Genomic DNA, 15,042 nt, shown 5'->3' with positions numbered 1-15,042 from the left:
GACTAAGCATTGTGTCACACCCTCAGGTTGCAGCTTCAGCTTGGTGACCAACTGCATGTTGTTTTTATTCTGCAGGTCAATATGGTGACTACTATGAGTCGGCCCAGCTGAAAGCAGATCTGACTCAAGTATCATAAGGGGTCATACTTGTCCAGGCCATCCCACAAGGAGCAACAACTCTTAGGCTGTATATTATCAGCCCTCCCTGTGGGCAGGTTTTTTAAAGGAGTCATGAGTAAGAAATTAAGGTACAGGTTTAAAAGTCATAAAGTGGGACACATTTAGAGGACAGTGCGTACTGTGAAGCTAAACAGATTAAAATCCTGACTATAAGCAAATGGCTAAAATAGAGAGAAAAACTGTGTCACATTGACTTTAAAGGAACAGTTCAGCCAAAGTGAATATAGGCCTTAGTCAGGTTAGATGCCACATTAAATTTAACACGGATGAAAACAAGGCTGTATGGAATTTATAGTCTTCACAATATCACACACTTTGTAAAGGTTTTCACAAAAATAATTTTCACAACTCACAACTTCCTTAACTGTTTTATAAAGATTTTGTCTATAGAAAATTTTATTAAAACATTTTTTTTAAGACTTTCATCTGCTGAACATTTGGCATGCTGTGAAACAACAGTATAAAGCACCGAAAGTACTGTACTTCTTTACCTCACAGCCTCGTTTTCATTCCTGTCCAAATGTAAATATGGCCCTAATCTCTAAATTGTCTACTAGTTTACATTTTTGGGCCGTCTATTCCTTTAATAAAATGATTATAACAACTGGGAACTTGCATTATGTTTAACTTAATTTAATATTTTTGTGAGCAAAGTTTGTTTTAATCACTCTCTCCATGCTTTACCCAACAGATTAATCCCAAATATGACTACAGTGGCCACTAAACCAATTTACCACCAACTTTGAGCAGAATTCCCCCCCACGACCCCTCAAACACATAACCCTCTATAAAAGATGTTCCACACTAGGAGGCTGTGGGGAGCAAGAGTCGTAAACCCAATGTAATCTATCCCCCACAGTGCCATAAAGCATCTGAAAGGAGATTACAATCTCACGGCAGAGTGGAAAACGTGTGTCAAAAACAAACAGAAGCCCCTTTCACACTGTGACGCGCGTCATCACTTCGATACGGAATTAGATCTGGCTTTTGTTCACACAGCGCTCGTTCCGGATCGATTACCGCAATGTTACTAGGTCCCCGACCCGGGTTCAATTCGGTAATCAATTCCGGGACGTGGTTGCTTTCACACAGAAGGCGACCAGGCAATGTTACGGGAATATTGCGGGTCCGACGTGCAGTGTGAAAGGGGCTATACAGAGGCAAAGTGTTCCTGCAATTGGTCCCTGGTCGATTTGGCACTTTCACACTGCCAGTGATGACCCGGGATATGTGCGTGCTTTCACACACAACCCTTGAAGATCCCGTAACGACACGTGACATCAGCGCGTGACGTGTAATGTACGAGTCGAAAACGCTAGGCACGTTATACTTTCACTGAGGCAAGCAAACGATCTTGGCGTCAGCGCGGAAAGTGAGTAACTAACTGATCTCTGCTTCATTACAGTTTGCACATATGTTTTCGTCGCGAATGTTGATCTTCCTTCAAAACAGCCGGTAAAAGAGTTGCGCGTTATCACATCGACACGGAATTAGATCTGGCTTTTGTTCACACAGCGCTCGTACCGGGTCGAACCCCGCAATGTTACTAGTTCCCCGACCTGGGTTCAATTCGGTAATCAATTGCGGGACGTGGTTGCTTTCACACAGAAGGCGACCCGGCAATGTTCCAGAAATATTGCGGGTCCGACGTGCAGTGTGAAAGGGGCTAGAGAAACACAGCTATTTTACCCTGACCACACATCTCTGAGATGATGACCATGTTGAGGAGATGGAGAGCAATCAGTGTCAATCAGTGCGGAGATTTCCTCTCTGGTGTCTACTGGAGTAACCGAAGCAGCTTTGACACTAAGAACCTCTTTTAAAATGTTTGTGCACTTTAACTTGTATTTCAGTCTGACTCAATCAATAAAATGTACTCTTACAGTCCAACTGAAATCATGCTAGTCTGGTTTTTGTGATGTCAGACAAACAGACATCTCGGCTTTGTCCAGCACTGTTCAAATGTTTTTTTCAGTTGTAAATGAAACAAAGAAAAAAACACTACTTCAGTCTTTCTACTTAAAAATGTCATGCTTAATTCAATGTGTTACTTGGCTTGCCATTTCTTAGTTAAATTTACAAGCAATTTCAGAGTGAAAAAAAAATTCCACTGTATATATGTGAATCAGACTTTGTCCTGACATTATGCACTTGCTCCAAAAGACAGGAGTCACATGAAATAGAGCTACACTCATTGTTTAATATAAAAGAGACTCGGGTTCCTTAGGAAAAAATTGTCTTGCTTTTGATTTTCAAATGACTTGAAGAACGGCATATGATGACTGAATCAAATTTAGAAATGCAGATTGGTGATTTGTTGTTTTGGTGTTTCTGACACCAACAACAAAAAAATTGTACCTACAATAATCAAGAAATTATTAAAGGCAAAAATATATTTTCTGGAAGTTGCAATTAAAATCCACTCTGCTCACACTCAGTTTGGGGTTGATGCTTCTGGGTGAGTTCATGCACCATTAAGCAGGTGGGAGAACAATGGATTGCAGGAGGCAATAGACAGACATCTGGGAGGGTGCAATACAACGGTCGCCTCCCACTGCCAACACATTTGGTTACTGCACGCACGGTATGAACAGGGAGCAGCAGAGAGCCAGTAACAGCGGGCTCGCTGGTTGGATGGATGATTCCATCACAACAATAATGTAAAGTAATGCTGATGGAAAACCCACCCCCTTATCAATGCACATGACTGATATCCTGATGCTGCCAACACACGGCACACCCTTGTGAGTCTTTCGAGCAGACCACAAGTGACAAATTCAGTAAATGTAACATGAAAAAAATGCATTCCATAATGGTTTGCAGGGATTCTGAGCAAACACAATCCACTTGTTCGGGTGCCAGCCGGTGTTTGGATGGAAAGGAAATGTTTTGATTGATCTTTGAAAATAATAAGCAAGAACAATTTAAAAAAATAAGTAAAAGAAAACATAATAACAGAGAGGTCTGTATTGTATAACTCAATGCTAACCAGCTTCGACCTCCACTCAACCAGCACACACAAATATCACTTAGATAATGAACACATGCCGCAGTAAAATCTGAGGATGTGTATAACTTTCATTTGGAAGAATGTGGCAAATGCACTTAGAGGAAATTGTTAAATGGATTTGAGTGGCTGCACCCATGTGATTAATAAGCTGTCTGAGTGAATTCAGTCTGGAGGCAGTGGAGAATGAAAAGTTAAAAATAACCAAGCCAAATGCAAAGGGGGAAAGAAAACATTACAAAAATATTTAATAATTTTTTTGTACTGTTTAATATTTCCTAACACAAATATTCAGGCTCAACAACATTATTTCTAATGCTAAATGTAAGCTTTTATTATATCAGAGAAGGACCGCTTCAATCTATTACCAGTGTGCAACAATAAAGAGAATTACACATCGACATATCAGAGACAAAAATATTCAAACAAAAACAAAAAATCTGAGATGAGAAAATGTGGATTCAAGAGCAAAAATTCACTTTGCCAAACAAAAGTGAGCATAACAGCTCTAAATACGCTGTCCCAGATTAAAATGCAACAGTTTCTCCATCTATTCCTCTGTCCATCTCTTTTTTCCTCCCTTTTTGTGTTCGCATGTCTGACAAAACCTCGGCGCACGTCACACTTCACTCTCCTCCCATTCCACACTCACTCGCTCACTTCTCAAACCGTCCAGTTTCTACTCACCACAGCTGTCTCTTTGGAGGGATGCAGTCATCTTTGTTGGAAGCTGTCACTCCCATGGCCATCTGCATCACTGTTATGTATTTCTGGTACTTCATATTGTCCTCCACGAAACCAACATAAGTGAGCTTTGTGCGCGTCTATTCCCTGGCATCCGCCTGCGCCGGGTCCGCCTCCATCACTTTCAGAGCGCCATTCCCAGTTCTGAGGGACTGACAAGGAAAGGACTCCTCAAAAAGCACGACAAAAGGTACCATGCCACTAGGACCCATGTCTGTTGTGACTCTGTAATCTCATTAGTGCTCTGAATAGCCGGCTAATCCATTCAGTGTTGGTCGGGAGCGACACATTGTTTCTGCGCACTCCTCGCGAAGCACTTTCTGTTCTGAAAACAATCAGAGAGAAACTCTGACAGATTCCGGCAGCATGTGACAGCGGCTGAGCGTTTGTGTGTGAAAGTAGGAGAGAGGAAAAGTGTGCATGTATATACGCACATAAAAAAGAGAGACAAGGGAGAGGGAGGGAGAAAGAAAGAGAGAGAGGGAGAGAGAGACGCACACATGCTCAGGAAGAGTGGGGGTGAGAAGCAAAGAGCGACAGAGACAGACAGCGAGAGACTAGAGCGTCTCTCGGTTGGCACGGAAATATATTTCAGAGTATCTGAACATGATGTGAGCTGATTTACAAAACATCTCGGTTCACCCAGCTCACAAAAAGATCTCAACGCAAATCAGATCAAAATGAAGCCTTGTGTGATTTGAGCTCTGTGACTGTGTGTTTACTAATGGAATAGGGGGATGGGAGACAGGAATAGGAGCGAGGGAGATGTGAATAAGGGGAGAGTTTTTTAATCCCGAACACATGCACATAACCATCAGTAGCTAAATGAATTGGATACACAGATTAAGTGTTGTTCAGCCAAATGCATATGGATGCAACAGTGCTATTTTAATCCATGTGATGCATCATTCCATCCCAGACAACAAATCTAAACAAGACCCATTACAATGACTACCTGCTGACCTTCTTCCAGCCTCTATCTGGAACAGAGGTCACAGAGGTCTAAAGGACAGCCGTTTGTTAGCCTGAACATTAGCAGCCTTCACCAAGTTAAGGACTGGCTTCATTAGAAAGGGCACTTTGCCATTAGACAAGATAATTTTATTAGTCATAAGCTTAGGTAACCAGGACATACAACAGAATCAATTGTAAGTTCCTTTGATTTCCTAATTAAGCAATTTTTGTCATTCATCAGACAATTTTTACTTTCAGGACATTGATTGTACCTGCATGAGTGCTTTGTGTCGGATAGGAATCTCAGCTACTGTTATCCCTTCCAGGGTCCTGCCACAGGAACTATAATTTGGTCTGAAGGACACCCATATCCTTAACCTTTAGGCCTCTGAAGGACTAAATGAGATGATGGATTGGGAGTGAGGGCTCTACACTTGAAAAGGGATGCGATTAAGAAACACCAAGTGAATTGAGTGATTACTGAGTCCATTGTAATTGTGTAGAGACAGAATAATTGATTATTATAATGGACCTCATGGGTGTGCAGAACAATTATTTGTTGTGGTGTCAAACAATAAAAGAATTTAGTGACTAACAAAAACTCAGTAATTGATCTTTGTGTTGAAATATTGCAGAAAACTAACCACAAGCCATATGGAGTAAAATGAAATGTGACCAGGCAGAGGTTTGGGAGCGCACCAACGCCTCAGTCCCACAGGACATCCCATTAAACTTTTTTGGGTTAAGCATGACTAAGAGAGATGCACTTGAGTGAGGTCAAACACCAGGACACAGAGACAGATCATTGAGATTATGTGGAGAGAGAATCACCTGAAACTATCGCTATTTGTTGAGATTTTTTTTTTGCACCACTTTTAAATAAAAGAAAGTAAGTGCACTAATATCTCTGTCTCTGCTCTTTATTTTCTAATAGGCTTGGAAGTATGCTATATTGAACTGAGCCACTCTAATGAATCATATCAAGTCAAACTAAATATAGCAACTACAATGAGTCATAGTGAAAGAGGTGTTAAGTACATCAGATACATATTTTAAAGGAAAACATGTTAACAGGAATAATCTCTCTCTCTCTCTACACACACACACACACACACACACACTTTCATTAATTGATATGAAGACAAAATAAAAAATAAATATTAGATGCAAAACTTGCAAGAAAATTAGAATTTTACAAAAAATAATAAAATGATGGTGGGAATGAATATGAATTTGATGAAGAAACAGAACAAAAACAAGTGCATTAAGGAATCACATGACCAAAAAGACAAGTTTCTCTTGTTAGAACGTCCATCCTGATCAGAGAGCACGAAGGTCAGATAGAAAGTGACATGTCAGCAACTTGCATGCCCTGAGGTCTCTAATAAAAGGAAGAAAATAGACTTTTCTGTCTCTTTTATTCCATCAATACACTGTTTCCCGGCAGGTCATTGAGACACTTCAAATCAAGGCTTTAAAAAGGACAACTGGATGATAGCGGTCCAATTCTACTCCTGAGCTATGCAGACGAGTAAAATATTATGCATTTTAACAGATTTCACAAACCTAAATGTACACAGAAAGTGCAAAGAGATTCAGATGAGTTTTCAAAAACCATCGTAGGACACGTTTCATTTACTAAATTTAGAAACAAAGTCCTGAAAATGCATGTTATGCTCTTCATCATCAGTTCAGTCCGTCTAATCTGTTCTAATTATAATGATAAACACTCCATAATTCATGTTGCACTGTTCTTTTTGCGATACATAATTTATATATGTTTAATAAATTCGAGCACAGAGCTGACACTTGTGTCCCAGCCAATTATCATCTTTGCTAAAAGTCTCTCTAAATAGCTATGTATTCTTTATAATGTCATTTAAGAAAAGGTCATACAATCTAAGTGACATCGTGTCATCCAGCAAACCACATTTTTGGTGTTTCCCATCTCATTAATTTGTCCAAATGTGCTTTAATGTGTTTCGCAACTGTCTCTCACCAGCAAGAAAGAGTCTGGGCAGCAGAAGTAGCCCTAGGTCAGGAGAGGTGCACAACAGCCGAAAGCTACAGCAGGTTTTCCTATTAAAACCTCACACCTTTCAGTCACAGGTGACAGTGAGGTGCTTAACTGAGGAGACAGCGACTGGCATGCTGAGCAGAGCACATGTATTGATTAAAGCTGGCATTTACAAACTACTTGTCATAGTTTGTCCCTGCTTTGAAGAGCACCGGATGGGTTTCAAGTTGGAGATTTCCCCCGGGGACACGGCGCATCTTAACGTGTTGATTATCCTCGGCCATAAGTTACACCCTCAACTGGCCCGCTGACACAATTTATCACAGGACACACCGTGGCAAGATTAATTCTGAAGCCTTGGACTACAGCCCCTTCCATTCAATCACGGATGGAAATCTAACAGAGATGGCCAATAATACGAGCACACACAGAGACTAATGAGGAGATGAATGCGGCTACATAGGGAGAGAAAATCAAACAAACAAATAAACAAAGAGATGAATTTATTAGGCAGGCAGATTCGGGTGAAGGCAAGCAGTAGAGATAGATTGTGCTGTCCACCAGCTGCTTGTTGTCACACCAGTTAGAGCAGTAAAAGACCACTGTAACTCAACCCTCACATAACAACCCCTCATAATCGCCATGAAAACATGACGCCTGGCCATCACCATCATCAACTCCCTTGGGGCATGAAAACTGCGGACTGAGACATCTAATACTAACATGTATGAACATAATTCATGCATAGACGTAGAAAAAATATACTTAAGCATGAGAATCTTTCCACAGAGACATGCGTATGTATTAGCTTTATCACATGCCAGAAAATGAGCACCGCATTTTGGCAGCTGGCATGTAATATAAAATATGCACAAAGTAATCTAAAATACATGTAAACGAGCTTCCATTGAAATACACCACTTCCTGTTCTTCTTCCTCCTTTCACTTCAGTTAGTCTCTGACGCTAGTTTCCCACACACGTGTCAATACCTCCAGAGGCATCAGGAAGTGTTCGGATTGTGGAGGGGTTGGATGAGGTCGAGATCCTCTACAGATTCTCTCTAGTAACTCTAAAAGCAGGCTGAGGGGGTCAACAGACCGCCACTGGTCATTAAAATTTGCTATTAGAAAAGGAAGTTGACACAAACTGAAAAAATAGAAAAAAAATAGAAAAATATGAACTGCAATTGAAATAGCTAATAGTGCTGTCTGTTCATATGCATCACATCACATCCCAGAAAACAAATCCCAGTTCCCGTTGTTACCTATTCATTTCAAAGGGAAAAGAATGAAGAGAAATATACACTAGATTTGTATATTTTTAGTAACAAACAATATGTTACAACAATACATAACTTATTTTTCTTACTTTCTAATTTGAAAATATGCTTTTATGAAATCTCTTATGCTCACCAAGGCTTAATTTGTTCAAAAATACAGCAAAAACTAAACTTTTGTTAAAAATAATTAAAATCTTTAACTTTTTTTCTATTTTAATATATGTTGTTCAAAATGTAATTATTTCTTTTGTTAAAGCCGCATTTTTCACCCTTTTGATTTGTTGCTTAGAAACATTTCTTACTATCAGAATAAAGAAAAATTGTGCGGCTTAATATTTTTGTAAAAGCTGTAATGCAGAATCAGAATCATAGAAACTTCAGAAGAATAGCAATTAATTTGTTTATAATTATTGTTTGAAGAATTATTTTGTAACACTACAAAAGATGTTAAGTTCTGTCAGTTTTGATCAATTTAACTCATCCTTGCTAATTAAAAGCATAATTTCTGAATAGTAATTATGGTAAATAGTGAATGGTAGTTTGTATATACAGTGCTGCTTGAAAGTTTGTGAACTTTCTACATTTCTGCATTAATGTAATCCAAAACAATCATATTTCTGAAAGTAGTCAAATAGAACCCAGTCAAACAAATGAGCCAAAAAAAGTATGTTGGCATTTATTTATTGAAAAAAAACAAATAATCCAGTTACATATCTGTGAGTGGCAAAAGTATTTATATCTTTGCTTTCAGTATCTGGTGTGACCCCCTTTTGCAGTAATAATATTTCTTGTAACTGCAGATCAGTAGATCACCTGCACAATGACTTATAGGAATTTTAGCCCATTCCTCAGTACAGAACCACTTCAACTCTGTGATATTGGTGGGTTTCCTCCCTTGAACTGCTTGCTTCAAGTCCTTCCACAACATGTCAACTGAATTAAGGTCCGGACTTTGACTCAGCCATTCCAAAACTCTATTTTTGTTCTTCTTTAACCATTGTAACGACTTGTGTGCTTGTGTCGTTGTCTCTCTGCATGACCCACTTTCTCTTGAGGTTCAGTCCCAGATTCTTCAAAACAGACATAAACCATAATACTACCACCACCATGTTTCATAGATGAAATAAGGTTCTTATGCTGGAATGCAGTGTTCTTTTCTCCAAACAGCAATTTTCATTTAAAACAGAAAGTTCTATTTTGGTCTCATGGATCCACAAAACATTTCTACAATATTCCTCTTGTTTGTCCACATGATCTTTAGCAAACTGCAGACGGGCAGCAATGTTCTTTTTGGAGAGAAGGCTTTCTCCTTGCAACTGTGCCATGCACACCATGGTTGTTCAGTGTTCATGTCTTGCTTTTGGAATGATCTTTGTTGGTGGACCACTCCTGGGGAATTTCCTCCATTTGTACACATTCTGTCTGACTGTGGATTTGTGGAGTCCAAACTCTTTAGAGATGGTTTTGTAACCTTTTCCAGCCTGATGAGCAACATCAACTCTTTTCCTGAGGTCCTCAGAGATCTCCTTTGTGTGTGTCGGGATTCACTTCTACAAACTTCGACTGAGCAGGCAATGACACATGATCATTGGGGTCATCCCAATTAATTAAACCCCTCTTAACAGATGGACTCTAATTTCACCTTCAAATTAACAGCTAATCGTAGAGATTCACATATGTATGCTACTCACAGAAATTTAATAATGGCTAATTTTCCTGAATAAGTAACTGAAAAAAGAAAATATGTTTGTCTTATTTGTTTGATTGGGTTCTCTTTGTCTACTTCTAAAGCGTTCACAAACTTTCAAGCAGCACTGTATACACACACACACACACACACACATATACTGTATATATATACATATAAAAATAAAGCATGATACCTGGCAAAATTAAAAGAATATAACTCTAACAGCAGTTGACTACCACATAAACATCAGATTCTAAATATCACTTGAAATCTAATTTGTTTTTACTTGCAATAATGACATTGCAGTCCTGTTTTTCAGAATTCCAGGAAGTGCTTTCTAAGACCTATTTCTTCCTGGGCCCCTCTGGACACATTGGTATAATTCAAACACTGGCCTCATGTATGCAGGAAGGACTTGCCCTCACCCAGGGCTAAAGAAGTAAACAGGGGTCTAGATATTGGGCTAAGAGCTCAGTACAAGTTGACCCATGAGGCAGGACTGGAGAAGTGATTTATGACAGTTGTCCAGAGGGCAGGGGAAAAGGCAGAGGACAGCCGAAGCAGGTGAGGGGGAAGTGCCAGACAGGAAGGGCAGAGTGCTGTGGCATTTCATAGCAGGCAGAGACAGAAGGGCAGTGAGGCATGAGGCCGCAGCAGTCCCACTCTGCCTCTTTCACCTGCCTCCTACATCCCTCACTCACTCTTTCATCCTCTCTCCTGTCACCGCTTCTTTTTAATCATTAGTGCCCCACACCGAGAAAAGTGCTGACGGCTCCTGGAGTCTTACAGGTCTGAAACATATGAACAACTCAACTTTCTGTACCAAGCTGAACTCTAGCCGACACACTGGAACATTAAATTAAACCGCCTGGTGGACCGATACAGCCAAGGATCGTTGCAGGCAAGGTGAAATTAATATTTTGCAATTTTGTTTATTATATAAATATGTTATATTATTTTATATTATACAATTTATTCAGTGTGACTTTTTTAAGAATAAAGTAAGAGACTACAGTATAGTCATATTAACACATTATTCAGTGCATACAGGCTGGAATAGCGTCTTCACCTTAACAAGGGGGTCGTCAGAATCTGACAGTGTTTCCATGGTGATGGGGCGAATGGATTTTCCGCTCTTCCATTGGAAATACTCTCTGGAAAGCTCAGTTTCTCTTTCAAAAAGAGTGGATGACATACAGAAACTGGCAGAGACACAAGACAATGTACTGTGATTACGTCAATTGCTAATGTCTACTGTGTGTGCGGTGTATTACAATACATTCATTAGAAATGTGAGTGGTCCATTAGAATTCAAGCATGTGCACGCTCAGTCAATTTCAATCATTGGATAAATGATGGACTGAGAACTAAATGGAGATATCGTTCTACTAATGGGCTGCTGAAAAAAGACTCGGGTGCAGTGTCAAGGTTCCTGATGTTGCCATGGCATCAGGACACTACAGCTGAAGGCAAAATGAATAAATAAGAATTAGAGAAATAAAATAAAACGGTCTTATACGTGAGAAGAGAGAAAAGCATTAAACAAGTATCGCTCTCCTACATCATTTTTTGCCACTTCTTACTTAAAGGAATAATTCACCCAAAAATGTATGACTTTCTTCCTTCTGTGGAATACCAGAGAAGGTATTTTGAAGAATGTTGGTAACCAAACAAGAGTTTTTCTAATTATCTTCCTAAATGATGACAGATTTTTGGGTGAACTATCCCTTTAACTAGTAGGGGAGATGATGAGCCTCAGACTGAAATGAAATTAGTTGCAGGGATGAAATCACCATTATACACCACCACTATCCTCCTCAGGTGACCATAGCTCTAAATCTCAGTGTAAAACAAAGAATTTACAGGCGAAACATAATTTAATTTGTGATCATGATAAATTATGTTAAATGACAGAATGGGGATTATCAGCAGATTCTCACACAAGATTTTAATTTCTAGTAAATTGAATAATTACAATAATGTGCAAAATTGCAAACCCCTTTTTTAATTGTCCACCCTGGTATTGGGGGGAGTTTTAATAACAGAACACTTTGTTCTTGATTTTAATTGACAAAGGATAAGAGGTGGTTTCTAAATTTGATCAATATGTAGCATTATATATGAGAACATTACGTTATTAATATGAATAAATACAGACAGACAGAGACAGACAGATAGCCAATACTGTCTGGGACAACTTTAAAAATGTGTGAGAGAGCAAGAGAGAGAAGTAGGAGCACAGTTTTCCACTCTTATATTTTGGCTAACATGTTTGTTTAAAATCTAGTCCACTGTTCAGACACGTCAAAAGACAGCTTCCTTTTTCCATTATGCAAGGCCAATCTATTTCAATTTTTGTAATTCAATTTAAGTTCTTCAGGATCTTTGTTTGAAACCAAACGCTGAGCAATGCCTCTTGTGTGTGCGCGTGTTTCACTGTTGTTAATTTAGCATCCTCCCTTTGTTTATTTTAGCTGTTTACAGCATTAGGCCTGGTTTTGATTGAATGCCAAGACTAGTTGCAGGAAGGAGGGGGTCTTTTTCTGCTGCACCAGCCACTTCTGTACTGGCTTATCAAGGTCAGCCAATAAGCCGAGAGCCAGAGACTGTGGAGGAAGAAACCTGAACCAGCACAGCATCACAGCACGGCCCACACAAATCATGGTCCGTATCTACAGGAGATAGGAGAGAGTGCCCCGTTTCAAAACTAAGCTCCCAACTTTTTGACTTGTTGTGAAGGAGGGTCTTTCTGGCTGATGTTTAACTTCTTTAGAAGTTTACTTTGAAATGCCATCTCCATTTAAAGCTAAACTTAAATCGTGATGACAAGGAAGTAGCGACAGATCTTTTCTTTACTTTTGTGACGCATCCAAGTGTAACAGATTATCGAAAAAGGAAGAAATGTATGGCGGGGACTTCGTTCTTTGCATTTCTTTCATTCTTTGCATCTGGGCCCTGCATACATCACCAGAGAGAAGTCTGTCGGTTTTTCTGGAAGATTCAGTTAAACATTACAAGGTCAAAACATAATAAAAAAAATATGTAAACATTTGCACAGATGAACTGTTCACAACAAGATTTAAAACTTGAATTAAGAAAATTGATAGGGTGCATTTTTTATTTCAAAATTAAATTCTTAAATTAGGGTTTGTGAGACGTTTTACACAGCCGAGACACTGGGCTATAAACACAACCTCAAGTATAGAAAGAACATTGCATTTCCACCAACAGCTTGTATATTGTGTATAACATAACATAACATAACGGAAATACTGGAGGACTGGCTTTGTAATCAGCCATTTTTAGCAGCTTTCTGAGCTCTGCTATGGCAATGCATTTAGGTAAACAATCCATTACATCTTATATAATTCAATAATTTCATAACATCTCTGTGGTCTTTTTTAAAATGGCCCGTTAAACTATGCACTCTCTAATGTTTGCCTGTGTGGTTGGATCGAAAAGGCAGATTAAAGCCCAAGCCACATCAACGCACACGAGACCTATCAATAATCTGACTTTAACCAGTCAGGCTGAACTCCTACAGAAAGAAAAGCACTCTGAAGTTTCAAGCTTAAGGGAGCTGGAATGAAATGATATGGGGCCCTAATCCATCACAGCCTACTCTTGATTTGACCTAGCCAGAACGTTATCGAATAAAAAATTTTTTAAGCAAGTGATAGACCTAAAGCCCATGCTGAAACAAAAATCTAAATAGAGTGCTAGAAGTGCATAGTCATCTGAAGTATCCTAAACTAAACATATGGTATGATACGCAGCAGGGATGTCGGGAGAAAGGTGGTGATGATTTTGGGAACCCCAGCTGTCTGATGATTTCAATGGAGGGGGGAAGGAACACAATTTCACCCTTGGAAACAACCTGCACAGGGCCTCGTATACACTAGCTACGGCCCTGCATAACAGCGCTATATGTGACCCTGGACCACAAAACCAGTCTTAAGTCACTGGGGTATATTTTTAGCAATAGCAACACAAAAAAAATAACAAATGAAATAAAACATTGTATGGGTCAAAATTATAGATTGTTCTTTTATGCATAAAACCATTAAGATATTAAGTAAAGCTCATGCACCATGAAGATATTTTGTAAATTTCCTACCGTAAATATATCATAACTTAATTTTTGATTAGTAATATGCATTGCTAAGAATTAATTTGGACAACTTCAACAGGCGATTTTCTCAGTATTTAGATTTTTTTGGCACCCTCAGATTCCAGATTTCCAAATAAATGTATCTTGGCCAGATATTGTCAGATCCTAATAAACCATACATCAATGGAAAGCCTATTTATTCAGCTTCCATATGCTGTATAAAAATGGACACATAAAAATTGGCACTTTTGAGATCCATGGTCACATATCATTTTTCAGTCGATGTTAGAATTTAATTGCTACTGATTAATCAGTTGATATTGGATATTTAATAGCAAAAATACAGGGTAATGAAGGTGTAAAAAAAAAAGAGGAACTGTGCAATTATCTAACAATCACCTACAGTTAATAAGTAAAAACACTAATAATTTAAACGAATAAACATTCAAATGTAATCTTTAGCAAAAAATATGTAAAGACATGTCCATTCTTCATACTATAAGATTGTGACGTCTGAACTAATGCAGTTAAAAAGAAAAAGTGCTTTATTTATTTTTAAACCATACATTTTTTTGTGTTTTATTTATTTTATAACTCAATTTTAATATAGGAGCATGTTTAGGTTTTAAGTTTATTGATCAAAGTGGTAACACTTTACAATAAGGTTCCATTAGTTAACATTAGTTAATGCATTAGTTAACATGTACTAACCATGAACGACACCCCTGTTCAGCATTAGTTAATATTTGTTAACGTTAACTCACACATGTACTAATGCATCAATTCACATTAACAGCACGGTTAGTTAACATTAGTTAATGCATTAGTTAACATGAACTAACCATAAACGAAACCTCTGTTCAGCATTAGTTAATATTTGTTAACGTTAACTCACACATGTACTAATACATCTATTCACTTTAACAGCACGGTTACTTAACATTAGTTAATGCATTAGTTAACATGAACTAACCATGAACGACACCTCTGTTCCGCATTCATTCATATTTGTTAACGTGAACTCACACATGTAGCCTACTAATGCATCAATTCACATAA

At 38.6% G+C, this 15,042-nt stretch overlaps 1 protein-coding gene across 12 annotated transcripts in view; it reads right to left on the bottom strand.

Annotated features, from left to right (window-relative positions):
• The window catches only part of LOC113051534 (tight junction protein ZO-1), a 102,613-nt gene extending 98,507 nt beyond the window's left edge, over positions 1-4,106 (bottom strand). For all 12 annotated transcript variants that reach the window (XM_026215368.1, XM_026215372.1, XM_026215374.1 and 9 more), the window contains exon 1: positions 3,875-4,106. In XM_026215368.1, the coding sequence (XP_026071153.1) occupies positions 3,875-3,969 (95 nt within the window). In that variant the 5' untranslated portion in view covers positions 3,970-4,106. The remainder of the gene's footprint in view (positions 1-3,874) is intronic.
• Between the last annotated feature and the right edge of the window lie 10,936 nt (positions 4,107-15,042).

The sequence above is a fragment of the Carassius auratus genome, chromosome 32 (assembly GCF_003368295.1).
Source record: "Carassius auratus strain Wakin chromosome 32, ASM336829v1, whole genome shotgun sequence".
NCBI lineage: Eukaryota > Metazoa > Chordata > Actinopteri > Cypriniformes > Cyprinidae > Carassius > Carassius auratus.
Note: the sequence above shows the minus strand (reverse complement) of the source record. Positions and strands in the feature narration are given on the sequence as shown.